The 12,480-nt window shown below is 47.8% G+C and overlaps 1 protein-coding gene across 3 annotated transcripts in view; it reads right to left on the bottom strand.

Annotated features, from left to right (window-relative positions):
* LOC138491108 (probable cation-transporting ATPase 13A4) overlaps nt 1–9,864 on the bottom strand; it is a 1,567,030-nt gene extending 1,557,166 nt beyond the window's left edge. For all 3 annotated transcript variants that reach the window (XM_069617430.1, XM_069617431.1, XM_069617432.1), the window contains exons 1-2: nt 9,756–9,864; nt 1,482–1,655 (exon numbers count right to left, since the gene is read on the bottom strand). In XM_069617430.1, coding sequence (XP_069473531.1) covers nt 1,482–1,655; nt 9,756–9,821 — 240 coding nt within the window. In that variant the 5' untranslated portion in view covers nt 9,822–9,864. The remainder of the gene's footprint in view (nt 1–1,481; nt 1,656–9,755) is intronic.
* Nucleotides 9,865–12,480: the final 2,616 nt, after the last annotated feature.

Raw genomic sequence — 12,480 nt, 5'->3', positions numbered from 1 at the left:
CTGTTGAAACCCCGATAGCCAGTGAGAAGGATACCAGTTTGTGGACTTCAAGGCACTCACACCTTAAAACCGATGCTAAGCCAAGCTTGTGGCCTCTTCCCTGGGCAGTGCACAAACCTCCCGACGTCCTCCTTCTTGTCCCCATGACTGAATCTCAGGAACAGCGAGATCTACAGGAATTGCCAGGAACAACTGCCTCAGCTACAGCTTTTCTTCATACCTAAGGTACTGTGCAAACGCGGTATGGAAATCTTTTCTGCCGCTGTGACAGTTTGTGAAACTTTCCCAACTTTGCAGTCTTGTTCGCTCCTAATCCGACATATACAGCTTTTTCTGGCAAACTACTTCTTCGAACATTGGCAAAGACTTAACCGTTTACTACCAGAACTGTGCTATCCTATCCAAGACACTGAACCATTGACATTGGCCCAGGCCTATTGAATTGAATTGCCTGTTGTAGTGAACTGAAACTATTTGCCCTGCCTATGAAAGTAATTGTGCTTTAATTATTTTTAGCCTTTGTCTTTGTACCCCTTTTGAAAGTTAGTGAAGTGCCATTTTGCTCCCACTTCATGGGAGCCTAACTTGTTCAGAAACTTTTTGGTTGTGTACTGTAGTGTATTATAGTGTGATATTGATCTGCTTCTTACTAATAATAATAATAATAATAATAATAATTATTATTATTATTATAATTTAGCATTTATATAGCGCTAAAACCCCTCACGTATCTGAGCGCTGCTTATTATTACCCACGGTGTGTGGTGCTCAGTGGAATGTTTTCCAACTGACTGTGTAAATAAATGTATATTCTTTTACCAAGAAACCTTAAATAGTGTTTGTTTGAACTACTGCGATTGCAAGTCCTTTGTGTAACATAATGTACTGCTCACATCCCTCTTGAGATAAGTCTGGCTGCTCAGCCACTGCTACCACATAACTGTGTAGTACAGGCTTGTACCAAAGGTGAAATTGTACTTACACTTGTATTCTTAATTGTGAGTAGTGTTCCCAAGCAGCGTAGGAGAAGAGGCATGAGTAAAAGGACAAGCATATACCTGGTCTCTGAGTGCACTCACCCATTTTACTCCGGGTTCACGCCCTCTCCAAAAAAATACAGAATCTACCCACAGTCTTTGCTGACCTTCCCGAACTCCTCAACTGCTTCCACCTGCCTCGAATTATGCAAAGAAAACACAGAAGTTGGTCTGCAGGGCAATTTCACTGCTCCCAGGGTGGTCTCAGCAGACACTTGGGGAGGGGGGGCGTGTCTCGTGTGATTGGCTATGAATCAGGGAAAGAATGATTGAAGAAGGCGCTGCTGGCATCAGAGCAGTGAATAACCGGGTTCATATTCCTTTATTGTGTAACATAACTTGACAAGCGAAGCAAATCCAACAACCACAATTGCTCACAGTTCACTTCTGCAGTTCAAAGTCCAAAGATGGGTTTTCCTCAACAAGGTCTCAACATAAACTTACTGTGGTCCTGAGGAGTATAACCTCAGCGTCTTGCAAGCGGCATGGCACACAGTTTGCCCAGACGCCCCACTCTGGCTTCCAGTAGAAGAGCAGCAGCAGGAGCCCCAGGGAGAGGGCGTACCCCGCGATGCAGAGGATCCTCAGCCATTGGCTGGTCCTGTATCCGAACAGCTCCTGCAAACCAAGGGTAACATCAATTGCATGAAATGGATGAACAGGGCTTGACCACCTAGACCATCATTCACTCTGGGGGGCACAAGATGCTGACAGACAATTTAGATCTGCCTGTCTTTACCGCTTTTCATATGTATCCTATGAGGACGAATTCCATTAAAAGATTTTAACCTAGTAGTTATGTTCTGCCACGAGGCCCAGGGAACAGACTTCATGCACCCAAGGAAAGTAAGTAACAATCAGGTTTATTTGGAAACACAATATAATGAGGAGGGAGTCATATGGTCAGGGGGATAAACATTGATTGCATGGACAAGATACAAGCTGGAGGTAAATCAGGCAACCCACTGGCAAAGGCAGCGGTGTTACTGGCACCACTATTACTGGTGCCGGTAATACCGACATTACCCCCATGGAGTCCTACGGAATCCATGGCATGTGGAATACCATACCCTCGCCAGCACCTGTAATTATCTGCCGGTAATACTGGCAGGTCAGGTGCCCGGTAATGCTATTACCGCTTGCCGGTATCTGGGCGGATTGACCGCCAGGATAGGGGCGAGCTTGTTATGAGCCCCAGTGACCTTTAGATCACTCACAAACTCGGGATCACTTAAAGTGCGCAAGGAAACCTTGCCAAAAGAGCCTGGCATTCCTTCTGTGATGTGATGGTCTTGGGACTGCTACCAGGTAAGACCAGTAGCTTCCCCTCTTGTATTATGGGATTTTCTCTATTATCTTGGGTAGCAATCCCCACAACCTTGCTACTTATGGGCAGTGTTTTTCTTCCTAACCATCTTCAGGTGGGTCCGGTGGCATTACTGCTGCAACCAGTGTATGGGCTAGATTTCCCCGAAAGCTATTCACCAAGCTCATCTTTAATACGTGGCTCCTACCAGCCTTTGGGCCCATGCCCTTAACAAGCACAATGCTCGACCCTTGGCATGAAGCCTGCCCTCATCCACAGTGAGGGCCTCTTACCTCAGCTAACTCCTGCTCTGGAACCTTCTATTTACTTATTTTGCTTGACCAACTTCGGCTCTGACTCTTATGCCTCTCCTCTTCCTTCTCTCTGAACAAAACTACTCTCGCTCTTTAATGCTATTCTGATACCCACAACAACAGGAAGTGTGTGCGTCTTTTTTTTTACTAGTGGATGACGCTCAATTCCACTCACATCCTAGACGTACATGTCCCCGGCGGCTACGGCATGCAACACAGAGACTGGCCAAACAAGACAGACAGAGGCCTCTAAATCATCCACAAGTCCTCATAGCCCTGCGCTCGACTTGGCGTCGACAACATTGGCTCTTTCGAAGTTCTCTCCTACCACTTCCTGCCCTCCCCGATGGAAACAGTCACCTTCCATCTCATCTACAGACCACTCAAACCCAACACTGCCTTCATGGGAGACTTCACCGACCTCTTCACCACCATGTCCCTCACGCATGCCAACAACAACTTCCTATGTGATTTCAACCTCTCAGGCAACTAGGCCACCTAACCGACGAAGCTCTCCTCTGCCTTCTCGACATCCTCAGTTTCACACAGCACATGAAAGTCCCAGCGCACAAGAAAGGTAACATCCTCAACCTAATCGTCAGTGCACTGTCTTCCATCCACTACAGATCTCCTCTCCTGCTTTACTGGTCTGACCGCTTAGCCGTGCCTTTCAACATCCTGCACACCACCCCAGTCAAGCACTCCCAGCAGGAATCCATCGGACAAACCTTCAGGTCCTTCAAGAATCTCCTGGTGGAAGCCCTCACGGAAGACTTTGGAAAACTTCCACTTTACATGGACCGAACACCCCCAACCGAACTGCGACTCTGAAAAAACGCACCTGCAACGCAAAACCGTCAGAACCCTGGTACACACAAAGACTAAACCTCAGCAAAAGAGTCATTAGGAAACAATAGAAAACCTGGTGCCTCTCCTGGACCTCATCTGACCTGACACTCCTCAAAGAACTCTGAGCAACCCACTGGCAACTAATCAACACAACCAAGGCCCCCTACTATCAGAATACCATAGCAGAAGCCAACAACAAAAGAAGAGCCCTCATCAAAGCGGTCAAGCCCTGCGTGAACCCTGATCCCAACCCTGCCATACCACACTCCATCGAAAAATCCACTGCCATCAACACTTCCTGCCATCAACACTTCCTTCATCGACAAAATCAGCAAGATTCACCAACACACAGACACCAGCTCTGCATCCACAGACCCACCTCATGTCTCTCCTCGTGAAATCTCCACAACATTCAAGACACTCTTGACAGAGCACCTGGTAGAAACCCTAGCTGACCTCAAAGCCACATCATATGCAGACAGCATCCTCTCAGCATCCATCCTCAAGACCTTCCCAGCAGAAGCTTGCCTTCTCTACGTGGAAATCATGAACAGCTCTGTAACTCAAGGCACCTTGCCATCGATCCTAAAAACATGACAAATCCTCCCTCTACTAAAGAAACCCATTCTGGAACCTAGGTAACTATCGCCCCATCACCCATCTTCTCTTCCTAGATAAGATCATTGAGAAAGCGGTATCCGCACAACTGGAGCCACACATCAACACCAACAATCTCCTCCAAACCTACCAATCCTGGTTCAGACCCAGCTGCAGCATGGAGACAGCAACCATACAGGTGGTCGATGACACCCTAAACATCCTTGAAGACGGCCACCCCTGCTTCCTGGTTCATCTTGACCTATCAGCCACTTTCGACACATTAGACCACCAGGCGCTTGCATACACCCTGAATTGGCGCATGAGGATCCGTAACCTTGACATACGCTGGTTAATGTCCTGCCTCGCCGCCCGCCAGCAGTTTGTTCAGATGGACTCCTCTTGATCGCAAATGCTACCCGTCACCTGTGGAGTCCCGCAGGGTTCCCTCCTCTCCCCAGTGATCTTGAATCTATACATGGAGCTGCCGGGAGCCCTCCCCGCCACACACAACATCCACATCCATCAATGCGCTGATGACACGCAGCTATACCTCAAGATCGACTCCATCAAGGACATCCACAGGCTCAAACCCTGCCTCTCGCTTATCCAGTCTTGGATGTCCAGTGCATACTTGAAACTCAACCCCTCCAAGACCGAATTCATAGCCCTCACCAACAACAATGAACACCCAGACATACAGACCTGGCTTTCAACCATGAACTCTAAGGGCTTCACACCCAAGCTCACCTCCTGCGCCAAGTCCACCCATGATGATGATGATAGGTTATTTATAATGCGCTTAATACCCAGAGGTTTCTAAGCGTGGACCCGGGGATCAAACCTGTGGTGCTCTGTGTCGTCTTGCTTCCAAGGCGTGCACATTGCCGCTGAGCTATCCTCCCAAGACATTTCTTACTCTCCTAGGAGACTTTAATATCTGGTTTGATATGATATGATATGTTATTTATAACGTGCTCAATACCCAGAGGTTTCTAAGTGCGGATTCGGGGATAGAACCTCTGTTGCTCCATGTTGTCTTACTTCCAAGCCCCTGTACTATCCTCCCGAGACAATCCCCACTAACCCCATGACTCATCAGCTGGTTGACAGTCTTGATGCACTCAACCTCTGCCATCACATGACTGGCCCAGCCCACTCAGGGGGGCACATCCTTGATGCAATTTTCAGCTCCCATGACCTTGTTTACTTATCCCCTCCCAAACCACTCATCTGGACCGACCACTTTGCCATCCCTTTCTCTATCCACACCCCTGCCCCTCCTCCAACAGCTCCCCTGACAACCCTCCCGGCATCTCAAATGCTGGATCAAAGTCAAGACCCTTCCCGTCCTAGCCGAAGCCCTGCTTCTCCACCCCCCTGCACTGCAACTACAATGCTGAAAACCGAAAAGCCAAAAACACCTATTACAATAAACGAATTCTCAACTGTGGCAACCGCAGCAAAGAACTCCACATGATCATATCAGAATTCGTCAAACCCACTAGCTCCTCTACCCAACCCAGCCCCACACAACCACTCTGCGACTCCCTCTCCCTACACTTCTGCAACATTGCTCTCGACAGGACATAGTTCAACACTAAACTGTCCCTCCTCCTTCCCATTGCTGACCCCTCCGGATCCCATTGCCCTGATGCCCGATTTCCTTACCTTCGACTCCTTCAAACCCATCTCCAGAGAGGAGTTCCTTAACCTATTATCAGCCAGCAAACCCTCCGGGTCGCCCCTCGACCCCTGCCCCGCCTCTATCCTGAAAGGAATATTCCTGTCTTCCTGCGCAAGAGAACATGCAAGACCCATACTAAATGACTCCCTCACCTCTTGCATTTTCCCTGAAGCCTTCAAAATAGCCCATATCAAGCCACTTCTAAAAAAGGAATCCCTTGAACTGCTTGACCTCAAGAATTACAGTCTGATCTCCAACACCAGATTTCTCACGAAAAGCTTTTACCAGACAGCATACTCACAGCTCAACTCCTTCGTAGAATCCAACTGCCTCCTCGACCCCTTACAATCAGGCTTCAGCCCACAACATGGAACAGAAACCACTCTGATCTCGATCTGGGATGATCTCAAGTTCACTGCAGACTCTGAAGGCTGCGCAGCACTGATTATCCTCGATCTCTCTGTAGCCTTTCACACGGTTAACCACTCAATCCTCTTTGACCGCCTTCACTCCCTAGGAATCTGTGGCACTGCTCTCAAATGGATTGCCTCCTCCCTCAGCAACAGGAAACAAATAACCCTCCTCTCCCCTTATGTCTCAACTGCTCACTAGGTGAACACTGGAGTACCCCAAGGCGCATGCCTGTCTGCTCTCCTGTTCAACCTCTATATGACCACTCTACCAGGAGTCATCTGCGCGCGCATCCTCTCCTTTTACAACTAAACTGACGATACCCAAATCATCCTAAGAATTCCCAAGTCAGTCACCAACCCCCTTCCCGACCTTGGAGCTTGTCTCCGCAATATTGACAGATGGATGACAATAAACCACCTCCTTTTGAACCCTGCTAAAACAGAAATCATGGTGTGCAGCTATACTCCCCTTCTACCTCATCCGCTACCATATCCCCATCCATCGGCCCTCCTCCCCCCCTCTTATACAGTGAAAAAAACAGGCTGCACAATGGACTCAGGCCTGACCCCCTCCCGTCAGATCAACAACATGTCAAAATGCTGTCACTACCACCTCAAACTTCCCAGATGCTTGTTTCCCTACCTCGCCTTCCCGAGCAGACTTGCCGCTGTTATGTCTATTGTGATGTCGAGACTGAACTATGCCAACTCCCTATACCTAGGTGCCCCGGCAGACCAACTGAGCAAACTCCAAAGAGCACAAAACGCTGCTGCTAAACTCCTCCTTGCCCTGGGTCAAAGAGACCACATCTCACCAGCTCTTCGCAGTGGTGTCGCCAGGAATCAAATTTAGGAGGGGCACAGAGGGGGCCAAAGACAAAAGTAGGGGGGCACAGACAAAAGTAGGCGAAGAACATGGTCACTGCTCTTCTTAGGTGGGGGGCAGAGGGTTTCATGGGGGGGGCCTGGCCCCCCCAGCCCTCCCCCTAGCGACGCCACTGGCTCTTCGAACCCTCCACTGGCTCCCAGTCAGATGAAGGGCCACCTTCAAGGCCCTATGCATCACACACCGAGCAGTGCACAAGACCGGCCCAATATACCTACAAGAAATGATGAAACCCTACCTCCCATCCAAGCACTGCCCTCCTTCTAGTGATTCCAACCTCTAACTCTGTCCGAATAGGGGGAACCACCTTCTCAACCTTGGCCCCAACTCTGTGGCACTCGCTTCCCCCTCATATTCGACACATCCAAGACTATATGACATTGCAGAAAGCTCTAAACACGTGGCTCTTTCCGTGATCCCAACCACGTCTTTCTAAAGCAATTGAACCCTAGCAACCCGATGACTAATACTCAATGAGATCCCGGACAATGTCATCCTGAAAACGCTTATCAATTCACTTAGAAACAACCACATGCCTGAAATGCAGAATATCAATCGCCTTAGATCATAACTCCACGCAAACACTCTCCTCCATATCACTATGCGTGCCCTCTACTCTACACCACCACACAATTAGAGCGCAGCTATACCCCTCAATCAATTCGGCCTAGCTGCTCACATACGAACATTACCTCATGAACACCTCCTAACTCTAATAAAACGCAGCTATATCCCATGACAAATCAGCCCAGCTGCACACATAAGCGTCCTACGGGCCTAACGCAGCCAGAACCCAGTCCTGGTGTCCACCCGCCAGACTGCACACATCCAACCGATAGCAAAATACCACCACACCTAATGCTAGGCTGCAGCTACCAGCAGGCAATTACACCAGCTGCACAGATAACCGGTGCACCCAAGCACCTTACAACACCCCACTCTCTCACTGACCTGGACTACGGTCCCCAAGGACGTTCAACCTTCCAGCGCTTTGAGGTCATACCAATGATATATAAAGCGCTGTATAGATGCCAGATAACATAAATGCCTGGGCACAGCCAGCGTGAAAATATGTTTCTACTGTGATATAATGGTATACTGAACGGCAATGTACGGTGTGTATCTCCTATGGAAGTTGGACCAGTGGCACACTGTACTGCCGCCTGGTCCCCTGGGGGTCGCCTTTGCATAAAGGGTGAGGCCTGATCAGATACCTGGGCTTTAGATATACAAATTATCAAAGCAACTAAGGGCCTGATTCATGGAATTTTTTGCACTGTTCAAAGTGACTTTGCACTGCTTTATGCAACTGTGCAAAGTGTATTTTTTAGTGCAAAGTCCGTGCAAAGTTAGTGCATAGTCATTTTCGCAGTACAACGACTTTGCACGGACTTTGCACTGCAAAAATACACTTTGCACAGTTCCATGAATTAGGGTTTGTGGCAGCAGTGCAAAGTCACTTTCAACCGTGCAAAAAACTCCAAGAATCGGGCCCTAAGTGTGTATGGTATCTTTAAATCCAAGCACGTTGTCATTCTCACTGGCAAGTTGCGCTTTAAAATGTACCATTGGGCATCCCTGGGGATAGAACAGAGGGGACGGAGCCTCCACCTAGGTTGCCCCTCCCAGATTCTGAGCCCCCACCCCTTAAATGTAGGTTTTGTTGTGCCTGTGCCGTGGACAGGGTTAGCGGAAGGGAAAGCTGAGGCATCGCAGGGGTGGGCGGGGAGGGGAACCTTCCTGAATAATATGAGCACGTGGCAGGGGGGACATTGTGAGCCAGACCCCTCTCCAGAGTGCTTCACTGGGTTGGGGAGGGGGGGGGCGAGAGGGGGGGTTTATCACATGAGAATAACTGAAGTAATACGAGCAGAGTATAGAGCACGCAAACTGCTACTAGTGAAGCCCTCTAACCCCCCTCCCTCGCCGCCCCTCCCCCCTCCACACCAGGAGTGCTTGTGGAAAACGAATGAAGGTATGCATCATTTAGGAGCAAAGGCTATTGATTGGCCACTGAAATATACTTCTCTTTTATGTGAGGCTGCCAGGAGTGCGCAACGAACAGTGTGCATTGTATGTATGCTTAATACCATAACTGAAGCGCTATAGACTGTTAAAACGTGCATTCGTGAGCCTTTCGCTGTAGCACACACCGACCGGAATCACCAACTTTAATAGTTAAATAAATAAGGCATGGAGATAAACCATTTTTGTCCAGGGCACATCTTCCGGTTTAGAAGCACCACGTGATGCTTCATGTGTGGCAGTATTTTAAGGACTAGACTAGTAACTCCCTGCGAGTTGTAAGGCACCAACTCACATGGTAAACCAACCGGACAAAATATTTGAAATCTGACTACAAACAGGTTTAGATAACCAACTATGATTCCCTTCTTCAGAAAAAAAAAACCTGCACCGGCCCCAAAAGTTAACAAGGAGTCGCACTCGTGTGCAGGCTACACACGGATCTCAGCAACAGCTTCTCAACTGCGGAGCTGCATTTTCCTCTCACAAAAAATCAACATACGATGTGAACGGTGAACCCCCTCAAACTGGCGCACATCACTGCATTATTTCTGCAAAGAACCTCGGCACTGCCTGCAGCCTCAGTGGGCAACTCGGTGAGTTTTCTGCCCACCTTCACCAGCCGGTGAGAGCCAACTTACCATCTCGTTCTCTCCTCCCGGGTTGAGCAGGGCATGGCTGCCCTTGTGTGTCCCCTTCTCCACCATCCTCCACCGGCGTTCCAGCTCACGTCTCCCGAGAAGCCTGGAAGCAGCGGGACTCGGGATGGAAATCCCTCCCCTCCAGTGACCTGCTGAACGAGCTACCTCGGCCTGCCTCAAGTCCACGCCCCCCCAGGTAGAGAGACTTGCACAGGCACGCGCCCCCCAGGATGGGCTCCAAATAAGCTGCTGTCATGTTGCCATTGCGGAGGGGGGCCAACCACCCTCATTTTCAGGAAATTACTCTTAACAAATGCACAGTCCATGAATGGAGGCACAAGATAACAAACGCGGGGGCAATAAAGAGGCTACACATCGGGTTGTGTTAAAAAAAAATAGAAACTATATGTATTGTTAGAAGGCCACATGATTGGGGGACCGCCCCTTGATTGCTCCTGCCAGCAAGGTGATGGCCAGTTCCTGCAGTGGTGGGGAGTCTATGTTCTGCATGAGAGCGTTGCCTCTCCTTTGACCTAAGCTCCCCCAGCTTTGAACCCTCCCGACTGCCAGCCCTAGAAATGTGATTGGTGGGCAGTGGGGGACAATTGGCAGCTGGTGGTACTGGCATCATCTGGTTGCCGTAGCATTTGTGTGGCATCACCGCTGACTTGGACCCATTCCATCTGGTCCCTCCTGTGTGCTTCCCATACTCTTCTCAGTCAGACTGATCAACGTGTCACGCCTCTGATCTTGCTCAAGGTTTCAGCGCAACCTACCATTACTACTGGGACCCTGACTGGTTCTCCTGCTGGGGAGAAACCACTCGTAGTGCACATGCCTGACTTTCCAGGTCCAGCCATGGAGTAAATACATGTGGAACTAGGACACTTGTGTGATCCTGGCCTTAAGGCCAACGCGAAACTCCATTTGATTCTGGAAATAGGCTTCTCCCCTGAAGCAAATCAATCTTTGGACCCTGGTGGAAGAGGAGGGTGTTAGGGGAATAACTCTGGATCACATCTGAATGGTTCTAATTTGGGCCCTCATTAAATTTCCCTAGGTGTGTTCTCTGCAAGACTGAACACCCTTACTTTTTAAATCACTACAAGAGAAACCCCTTCCTCACTATTGTGTTACCCGACCTCTCACCTTCTGTCTTCTCATATCTTCAAACTCCACAGCTTGAGCTCTGCACTGAATTTTGTTTTAAATTCATGAATTAAGGTTATATGATAATATTAACGAGGATCTGAAAGATTAAAAATCAATTTGTATTCAATGAATTCATGAAAAATGTTTTTTTAGAAGCGCTCATGTTGTCTGAGAAAAGGGGCAAAGGACTCTGAGAAGGAAGAAAGCGGATTCCAGGCCCTGTTGCCATAGTTGGTATGGATAATTGAGAGGCGGTAGGTAGAGTGTCACAGGGACTCCCAAGATGCAATGAAGCAATCCGTCTCAAATTACACAGAACTGGTAGTGGTGGAAACGGGACAGACTCTTGAAATTAGACAAAAGTACATAAGCAGCCCCTGGCAAACAAGCCTACCAATTTAAAACAGTCTCAACAAAGAAAAGAGGTTCACAACGATTTCTACGGGGGACTTACTGTGAGCAAGTCCCCCGATAGACTGGGTCCTTGCACTTTTTTTTTTTTTTTTCTTATTTTTATATAGTTGTTTTGGTCGTGAGCATAATTCACAACCTTTCAACTTGTAAGAAAAGAACAATTACATAAAATCACATTTACAAATTACCTAAAATCAGATAAAACATTGTATGAGTTATTGAACAATAAACAAAGTGGTTTACAACACAGATTAATGCGTATGTAACAAGGTCATTATTTTCTTGGTACTGCATACATTGAGATTTTCAACTGTTGCAAATAATTGACAACTGCATATCGTACAGCCTTTCTATTAGTATGAAAAATTAAGTCCCAAAGCTCTTTTGGAGTCAGGATGAGTTGATCCTTAAATAGAGGCTTAAAATGGACACTCCTTACTGATGCTAAATTTTCACATTCTGAAAACAGGTGCATGAGAGTTTCTGGTTGATTTTTACAAAACCGGCAGGGCTGAGGGATATCAGCATTATTCCGTTTGTTCATCACTTCATTGGTCAGCCACAGATTTAGTCTGAATCTCATAAAGCCATTTCTATGGTTGGAGCTGGGGGACCTCACCATGTAATCAGCCACTGTGTTATAACGCTTTAATTCAAATGGAGAAGCCTCAAAATGTTTATAGTTGGAACATGCAGAGCGTGTATAGATCCAATCACCTTCCCAGATTTTTGTTCTGGCTTTGTTTGGATTTTCCATGAGCAATGTTGGATTAATCTGCGCTTTAGCTAAAATTAAGTTAATTTTTTGGCGCCATGTTTTTGGAAAAACGTCCATAGAGTTCAATAAATATATGGAAATGGTATTGATTATGCCTGTTGTAGCTTTGTTCATGAGACATTTGCGATACAAGGCACACAGGCGCCATTTGTAGGCTGCGTATAGAGAAATTAGGCCCAGCTCATATCTCAATGTTGGTAGTGGTTGTGAGGTGGGTAAGTTCAAAACTTGCCTCCAAAACCGCCCTTCCCTCATGGCCCAGTAGGAGTATGACATGATAAACCGGGTTTCTGCACCATAGAGGATGACCGGCACCACTTTCAATTTGAAATATGTAATAATCGGAAGTAAGGAAAATTTACAATATCTTGCCTTGATGAT

This window comes from Ambystoma mexicanum, chromosome 10 (genome assembly GCF_040938575.1).
Source record: "Ambystoma mexicanum isolate Mex_15411 chromosome 10, UKY_AmexF1_1, whole genome shotgun sequence".
In the NCBI taxonomy this organism is placed as follows: domain Eukaryota; kingdom Metazoa; phylum Chordata; class Amphibia; order Caudata; family Ambystomatidae; genus Ambystoma; species Ambystoma mexicanum.
Note: the sequence above shows the minus strand (reverse complement) of the source record. Positions and strands in the feature narration are given on the sequence as shown.